The sequence below is a fragment of the Lactuca virosa genome, chromosome 8, assembly GCF_052849685.1.
Source record: "Lactuca virosa cultivar CGN04683 chromosome 8, Lactuca_virosa_CGN04683_v6, whole genome shotgun sequence".
NCBI classification, from domain to species: domain Eukaryota; kingdom Viridiplantae; phylum Streptophyta; class Magnoliopsida; order Asterales; family Asteraceae; genus Lactuca; species Lactuca virosa.
Window position 1 is genome coordinate 253,658,299 of NC_136433.1, and position 8,710 is coordinate 253,667,008.

Genomic DNA, 8,710 nt, shown 5'->3' on the forward strand with positions numbered 1-8,710 from the left:
TACGGTTTAAAATGTTAAAAAAAACTATTTATATGGTTTCAAATAGAAAACAGTCAACATTGAATAAAATTAGAAATGATAATGTTCGATTTGGAACAAAAAAATGGAGTGTCAAAACTGAAAACAAATTAAAATTTAATGTCAAATTTGAAAAAAGTGAAAAATTAATGTTTTTTATGGGAAAAAAAATTCAAATTTGACACGTCAGTATATGTTACGTCAGCATCCCATGTCATCAAAACCGACACACCATCATGCCACGTCAGCAGACAACCGGGTTGACCGGTTAGAATTGTAACAAATTGAAAAAACACGGTGTCAAATTTGAGACAAAAAAAACAGTATCATATTAGAATTTTGATGTAAACTTAGTGAGTTTTGTGCTATTTACCTCTATTAATATTATTTAATTTATTTATTTTAAATCGATACTCCGTGAATAAGCTAGATACAAAATATTCACTATATATTATATAGAAAGTTGAATAATTACCATTAAAATTTTATTAATAATAAAAGTTAACATTTTAAAAAATTAAACTGTATATATTTATCTTTAACCACATTAAAGGATAAAACTAAAATAAAAAAATGATAAAATTAAAGTAATTATATATATATATATATATATATATATATATATATATATTAAAAAGTATTTTGGGAAGTATTATTTATTTTTTAAAGTTATTATTAGAAAAGATAAAATAATCGAAAAATCAAACCAATATAAACAAATAATAGAACCGATCGAATTAAATTGTGAAATTCTGTATATTTAGTTTTATTTCATATAAAAAACCACTTCAATTTTGATTTTGAAACCAAACTGAAACCAAAATTTGAAAAACTCTTAGAAAAAAAAACTAATTCAATTTTGATTTTTAAACAAACCAAAGCCAAATTTTTGGAAAACTCTTAAATAATAAATAAATACTAAAAATATAAAAATACAGCCAAAATGAGAGTTTCTGAAAATTGTAAAACCAATTGAGGCCCGTGCCATTTCTGTTTTGGTCCAGACCAACTTTTGTACATTTCAAATCGGGTCTGTATGAACTCAGAGCTTCTGTTTTACCAAATTACCCTCCGATTTCCTCATTTCTCTCATCATCGGCGTAATTCAAGAACTCCAAGAACCTCTTGCTTCCCTTGATTCTCCGAAGGTTTCTTCTTTTCAACGACCCTTCCGCCCACAATTCTTCGATTCATCATCCTCGAATCTTCAAGTAAGATTCTTTTTTCAATTCTCAAGCTTTGAATTCGTTTTAAGGGTATCATTTCTTTTCAATTTCCGCTTTACTTACAAGACAAGAAGGGTTTTGCTTCTCGTAACAGATGGATCGATTTGTGCTTTTGATCTCGTTCGTTCCCCCCTAATTTGCGCCTATTTTAATGCTTGATCTGGGGCTTTCTTTGAAGATCCTAATTTTATTTAGGGTTTTGAGTAAATGAGTATAAACTAATGAAGATCTGTTACTTGATTATTCGTTAATTGATTTGATGATTATCACCTGCACATTCTTGATCGTCGGAATTTTCAGAGAATTAGCTGTTACATGCCCCGTTTGACTATAATTCTACCCTAATTATGCATACATTACTACTCTCATATGGATCGGACTCTCTCCCTGGATTAGTCATTGACATTAGAAACTGAAAACATCATTGGTTATCTTGTGCCTATTTTAGTTTTCATGTTAATTTTATGGTTCACACTTCACAGCTGCTATTGTTTCCTTTTGTGACTTAATCCAGTAAGCTATATATGAGTGTTTCTTTTTGACTTAATGCAGAAAGAATGACTTAACATATAAAGTCATGGAAAGAAGGGTTTTCACCATTTTAGTCTCAATTTTTATACAATATTTTTCTCCTTCCATTTCCCAAGTATGCTATTGTTTTCTCAAATATCTTTAAAACACCATTTATAAATTTGTGTAGCTACTGTGTAAATCTTGTTTCCAATTTGCTAATCAACTACTGACAATGCTTCAAATTTGGACTCTTTAGATGATTAATTTAGTATACTTACATAACACTTACTTTATTCAACACTCATTCCACTTATACTTTTATCAAAACAGGTTTCAAGAAATCTTGATTATCTAAGGTGTAGAGGTTCTCACATATGAGCGGCAATGGCCGATCATCAGCCTAACTTTCCCGCCGGATACTCAGTCGGAATCGCCCCCTCCACCCCTGAGCCACCACCATCCCGGAGACCCGAACCCAAAATAAGCCCACCACCTTTCACACCACCACCGGGTCCCATTTTTGCACCACCCACCATACAACCACCACCAAACCAGATACTCTCCCCCTCCCCTTCCATTAAGTCCTCACAATTATCTGCAAATGGAATCAGAACAGGCGGCCCTCCTCCACATTTAAGCACACCGCCAGGACCACCGGTGTTTTCTTCGCCGGTGCAACCTGCCGCCGTCCCTTTCCGAACATCTCCGGCGACTCCTCAGCCAGTTGCATACTCTTCCATGTCATCTTTGTCAGCTTCACCACCACCTTCTGGTTTTTCAGATGGGAATAATGAGTATCAGCGCCAGGTGTCGACTGATGGAGATGACATGGCGGCTCTTTCTGATGCTCCAAATGTTTTACTTTCAGCACGTAAGGTATCTCTGTTATATCCGTGTTTTTTCTTGATTGAATTTTTGTACATTTCTTCTTTTAAAAGCATTACATTTTATATGAACATTTAAAAACGCATTTTCCTGGTTGCATGGTTTTGGTATAAGGGTATTCACGTCTTTTACACAGATGTGAGAGCTAGAACGAGTCCCTATCCCACCTTTTTGGGTGGGGTTCAATGCAAGAATTAGCAACATACTTTCATTGATCACTTATTATAACATCCCACTTTCATTTCTTCATATTACAACATTGTACTTCAAAAACTCTACCAATTATAGCAATATTTTATTGCTATAATTGGGTAGATATTTCAAACTGCAATGCCTCAATAAGAAAAAGAATTGAAAGTAGAATGTTGTAATAGAAAGAAATGAAAGCAAGATGCTACAATACACAAATAAATCAAAATACATTGCTATTTCTCACATTTATGTATCGCTATTATCCATAATGATTTTACTTATTTACCCCTTCTATTTTCTACATGTAGGTACTAAAACAAAAGAAACTCATGAATGTACCCAGCCTAGGTTTCGGGGCACTCGTGTCCCCAGGTCGAGAAGTCCTCCACGGTCCTCAAATAATCCAACGGGACCCACACCGTTGCCAAAATTGCGGGGCCTACGCAAATCTCTACTGCAACATCTTACTCGGATCCGGCCAATGGCAATGCATAATTTGTAGAAACCTAAACGGAAGTGAAGGCGAATACATCGCCTCCACCAAAGACCAACTCCTTAACCTCCCGGAACTCGCGTTCCCATTGGTTGATTTCATCCAAACTACAAACCGTCGCCCCGGTTTCATTCCCGTTTCCGATTCCCGTGTCTCCGCCCCTATCGTCATCGTAATCGACGATTCCCTCGACGAACCCCACCTCCAACATCTGCAGTCTTCCCTACATGCTTTCATCGATTCCCTTTCCCCCACCACTAGAATCGGAATCGTATCCTACGGTCGAACGGTCTCCGTTTACGACCTCTCCGAACCGTCGATCGCGTCCGCCGATTTGTTACCGGGACACGTGTCACCGAGCCAAGACGCGTTGAAACAACTTGTGTACGGAACGGGGATTTATCTTTCCCCGATCCACAATGCGTTACCCGTCGTGCACTCGATTTTTTCCTCTTTAAGACCGTATAAGATGAATGTTCCGGAAGGTTCTAGAGACCGCGCGATGGGGGTTGCGATTGAAGTCGCGTTAGCGGTTATCCAAGGTCCGAGTCCGTCTGGCGAAATGACAAAAAAGCCCGGGGGGAGTAGTCGGGTGATAGTATGCGCAGGCGGGCCGAACACATACGGTCCCGGGTCAGTCCCGCATTCGTTTTCCCATCCGAATTATCCGCACATGGAGAAAACCGCGTTGAAATGGATGGAGCATTTAGGCCGGGAGGCTCACAAGCGGAACACAGTTATCGATGTTTTATGTGCGGGGACGTGTCCGGTACGAGTCCCGATTCTACAACCGCTCGCGAAATCCTCCGGGGGCGTTTTGGTCCTTCACGATGATTTCGGCGAAGCGTTTGGTGTGAATTTGCAACGCGCGTCTACTCGCGCGGGCGGGTCCCACGGGTTGATGGAGATTCGGTGTTCGGATGACGTGGCGGTCACTCAAGTTATCGGACCGGGAGAAGAAGCGGTTACGGATAACCACGAAGCGTTTAAGAACGACAATGCGGTCGCGATTCAAATGTTGAGCATTGAAGAGACGCAGTGTTTCGCGGTTTCGATGGAGACACGCGGGAATTTGAAGAGCGATTTCGTGTATTTACAGTTCGGGATTTTGTTTTCGAATTTATACCAAGCGGATATCACGCGGGTGATTACGGTGAGGTTGCAAGCGGTGGATAGCGTCCAAGCGTATCTCGATAGTGTCAACGATGAGGTGGCGGCGGTTCTTATTGCGAAAAGAAGTCTTTTGCGGGCGAAGAATTTTAATGATGCGGTTGATGTTAGGAAAACGGTTGATGAAAGGATTAAAGATATTACTTCTAAATTTGGAGCTCAAATGCCGAAATCGAAGCTTTATCAGTTTCCAAAAGAGTTGTGTAATTTACCCGAGCTTTTGTTTCATCTTAGGCGGGGCCCACTTTTGGGGAGTATTTTGGGACATGAGGATGAGAGGTCGGTTTTGCGGGATATTTTTTTGAACGCGTGTTTTGATTTGTCTCTTCGGATGGTGGCGCCTAGGTGTCTTATGCATCGGGAAGGTGGCACTTTTGAGGAGTTGCCAGCTCATGATCTTGTCATGCAGTCGGATGCTGCGGTTGTGCTTGATCATGGGACAGATGTCTTCATTTGGTTGGTAAGACACATTTCTATCCATTTATCTAAAAATGTGAAAAATAAAAGAATCTTCTAATCTTTTATTACTCAGGGTGCTGAACTTTCTGCTCAAGAAGGAAGAAGTGCAGCAGCATTAGCAGCATGCAGAACATTGGCTGAAGAGTTGACAGAATTGAGGTTTCCAGCTCCTCGAATTCTTGCATTCAAAGTAATATTTTATTCTGATAATTTGTATTTATGTTTTTTTTTTATGTTACAAAGAAGAGATTTTGACTTTTTATGTGATTGTTTTTTTTAATAGGAGGGAAGCTCTCAAGCCAGGTATTTTGTATCTCGGTTAATACCTGCACACAAGGATCCTCCATATGAGCAAGTAAGTGGAGTTTTTGTTATTTTTTTTTGTTATTTGGATATTGTATTTTGAAATTTTACCTTTCTTTTTTAATTCTTCTAAAAGTAAAGTTTAATGTTTTTTTTGTGAATAGGAAGCAAGGTTTCCACAGCTTAGGACATTGAGTACAGAACAAAGGACAAAGTTGAAAAGCAGTTTTATTCACTTTGATGAACCGAGCTTTTGTGAATGGATGCGTAGTCTCAAAGTATTGGCACCCGAACCGAGTTAACCGGGTGGTTCTGATTGAAATTTCTCTTTTGTTTTTTGGTTTTTGGTTTTTTCTTTTAAGAGCAGTTGAGGATTTGTTTTATTTTTGTTTACATTTGATTTCGATATGCTGAAATGCAGCAGAAGTGGAGGAAATAAGTAAGAACATAGGGTAAAAAAGAAACACAAGGTACTTTTGATGATAAAAATTATGGCTTTTTTTCTTCATGGGTTCCTTTTGGTTTATGATGTTTGATTGGTATTATACTATTATTCTGATTAACAACAAAAGGAAAGACATTATTGTGTAACAAAATTTGATATCTTTAAATAGCTCATTGAAGACATGTCGTGGAAGTAAACCAATAAGACTCGTCACTTTATTAGTACGTAATAATGGTTATAAATAGATATCACAATGTAAGTACTAACTCAAACGGCACTTATACAATTCCAGTGCTAATTTAAACTATATCAAATATATTACGGAAAACACAATAATATAATTAAATGTTGATGTGTATGGTATTAAAAATAAGTTAATAATTGTTATACTAATTTGTTATAATATATTCTAATTATTTTATATAATATGATAAAATTATGTACATATAAAAACTATGATTTCAATAGCAACTGCCAGTTAACTACAAATAAAAATGAAAATAAATCTATTTTTTTATTGATAACAATTTTAACTATTAATAATTAATAAATAAAGGTACATATTTTTATAATCAGATCAATTAAATTTAATTTTGATATTTGGATTTAGTTTTGATATTTCACATTGTATTTAAAAATTTTATTATCTTTTAATATTCAAGAAACTAACTTTTTTGAAAAAATATTATTATAAAAATAGTTTTTGGTAACTTTTTTTTTGTTATAAATTTGGCATCAATCCGTGGGACTGTGTAATGATTATTCACCATTAACTTGTTCAGCTCCCGGTAATCAATGCACATCTGGTGTGAACCATTCTTTTTCTTCACAATAAGGATCGATGCTCCTCAAGGTGAACTGCTCGGTCTGATAAACTGCTTGCCGAAGCTGAGAGGAAAACTGCTGCATCTCTGGAGGTGCTAAGCGATACGATGCCTTAGCAATCGGGGTCGTGCCAGGAACCAAATCGATCCTGAACTCAACCAGCCTCGCAAGAGGCACATCGGGTAATTTCTCTGAGAACACATTTGGAAATACTCTGACTACAGGCACATCCGAAACCGAAACCCCCTTCTCTACCTAAGTATCAACCACATATGCAAGATAACCCATACACCCATGCTGAAGATACTGTTGAGCCCCGACGGCTAAACAGAAAGCTGAACCAACTCGATTATCCTCGCCATAAAAAAACAGTTGCCCCCCACTTGGGGTTCAAAACACCACCTGTTTCCCCACACAATCTATCATGGCACCAAACCTGCTCAACCAATCCATTCCTACTATCACACATACATCCCCCATAAGGATAGGGATCAAATCGATCAGGTAAGACACCCCAAAAATCTCCAAAGTACAATCCCGAAAAATGATCAATGCAAAAACATTGTGCTCGTTGGCAATATAAATCTTCAACGTGCACTCCAACTCTCCAAGAGGTATATCAAAATTCCTACTGAAGGATTGAGACACAAAGGACCGACTCGCACTCGAGTCAAAAAAACACAAGAGCAGGCAAGGAATTCACTAAGTAGGTACCTAGCATAATCATAATCATAAGCATACAATAAAATAACTTGACATAATAATAAATGAAAACATACTAGTAATGAAGTCAGGCGCCGCCCTGGCCTCCTCCAATGTAATCTAAAATGCATGACCCGGGCCTTCGGGGACTCAGCTCTCTTATGTCATCCATCTGTAATCCTCAAAGTAGTCGGGACAGGTGCCTTCACGGGCATGACAGCAAGCAAGGGAAATTGGGCCTTCACATATCCCACCTGATCACAATGGTAACAAATCGTGGTGCTTGGTATTGGGGCTTGCTGGTGACAATCCTTCGCATAGAGCCCCTCCTTGCCACATTTGTGGCATCTAGTTGCTGATCGACAAAGACCCTCATGTGCCTTCCCGCACTTGCCACAAGTGTGGCCCCTCTGACCTCCAGATCGTGAAAGAGCAGGCTTGAACCGCTTTGCCGCAAGCTGTGTGTAACGTCCCAAAAGTTAAGACCAAAAATTTTGATTTTTATATTAAATAAACCATTATCCATAACAATATCATAAAACCATAGTGAAATCAGATTATATCAAATAAATCCAAAAACATCAGAGTCGTGTAAAATACGGAATAATGTGGTGTGTGCACTGCAATCATCCCGAGCTCTTCCCCTTTGAACCAGAAGTACCTGAAACATAAACTGAACCTGTAATCACAAAGCTTAGTGAGTTCCCCAAAATACCACATACCATACATATCAAACATATAATGGGCCCCCGCCTAGCATCGGGCCCCGCCCACAATGTGAAAGATGGTTTTATTATTCTAAAAATTGAAAATTTTGGTCTAAATTTTTGGGACGTTACAAGGGCTCTGATACTAACTTGTAACATCCCAAAAATCAAGGTAAAATTTTCAATTTTTAAAACCAACCTAAAACCATAAATGTTTACAAAACATAAATCCCAAATGTCAAAATCATAAATTAGTGTTTCCCAAAATCAAATCTCATATAATCCGAAGGATGTGCACGATCAATCCTTTGCCTTGCCCCTATCCAATGAAGTACCTGAAACCATAACAATCAAACTGTAAGACAAAGCTTAGTGAGATCCCCCCAAAGTACCACACACAACCAAACAGATAACAACATGCATATATGAGCCTTCAGACTAAACGAACTGCCTTGTAGGGCCTACAACCTATCTGGACCGCTCTCCGGGCCTTCGACCTGAATGGGCCGCCTCTCGGGCCTTCAGTTTATCCGGATCGCCTTGGGTATGGTGGCCTTCAGCACAAAGCAGGACCGTCTCAACCCAACAAACCATAACATTTCGACATATACAATAACAATCAGTAATTAGCAAGTACAAGTAATCATACAGATCTACCACTCTACCACATACTCAGTGAACACAGGTAGTCATACAGATCTACAATCTAACACATATTCAGTGAACACAGGTAATCATACAGATCTACCAGTCTATCATATAACCAACATAA

The 8,710-nt window shown here is 38.2% G+C and overlaps 1 protein-coding gene across 2 annotated transcripts; it reads left to right on the forward strand.

Moving 5' to 3' along the window:
* The first annotated feature begins 1,051 nt into the window (after window positions 1-1,051).
* LOC145129734 (Sec23/Sec24 protein transport family protein) lies at window positions 1,052-5,767 on the forward strand. Of its 2 annotated transcripts, XM_079064512.1 has the most exons (6): window positions 1,052-1,229; window positions 2,088-2,633; window positions 3,143-4,957; window positions 5,030-5,146; window positions 5,240-5,311; window positions 5,424-5,767. In XM_079064512.1, the coding sequence occupies exons 2-6, from the start codon at window positions 2,142-2,144 to the stop codon at window positions 5,559-5,561; spliced, it is 2,634 nt and encodes an 877-aa protein (XP_078920638.1). In that variant the 5' UTR covers window positions 1,052-1,229; window positions 2,088-2,141; the 3' UTR covers window positions 5,562-5,767. The 2 variants fall into 2 exon arrangements, with proteins under 2 accessions (XP_078920638.1, XP_078920639.1); XM_079064513.1 differs by lacking the exon at window positions 1,052-1,229 and having other exon boundaries at window positions 2,530-2,628.
* The last annotated feature ends 2,943 nt before the right edge of the window (window positions 5,768-8,710 follow it).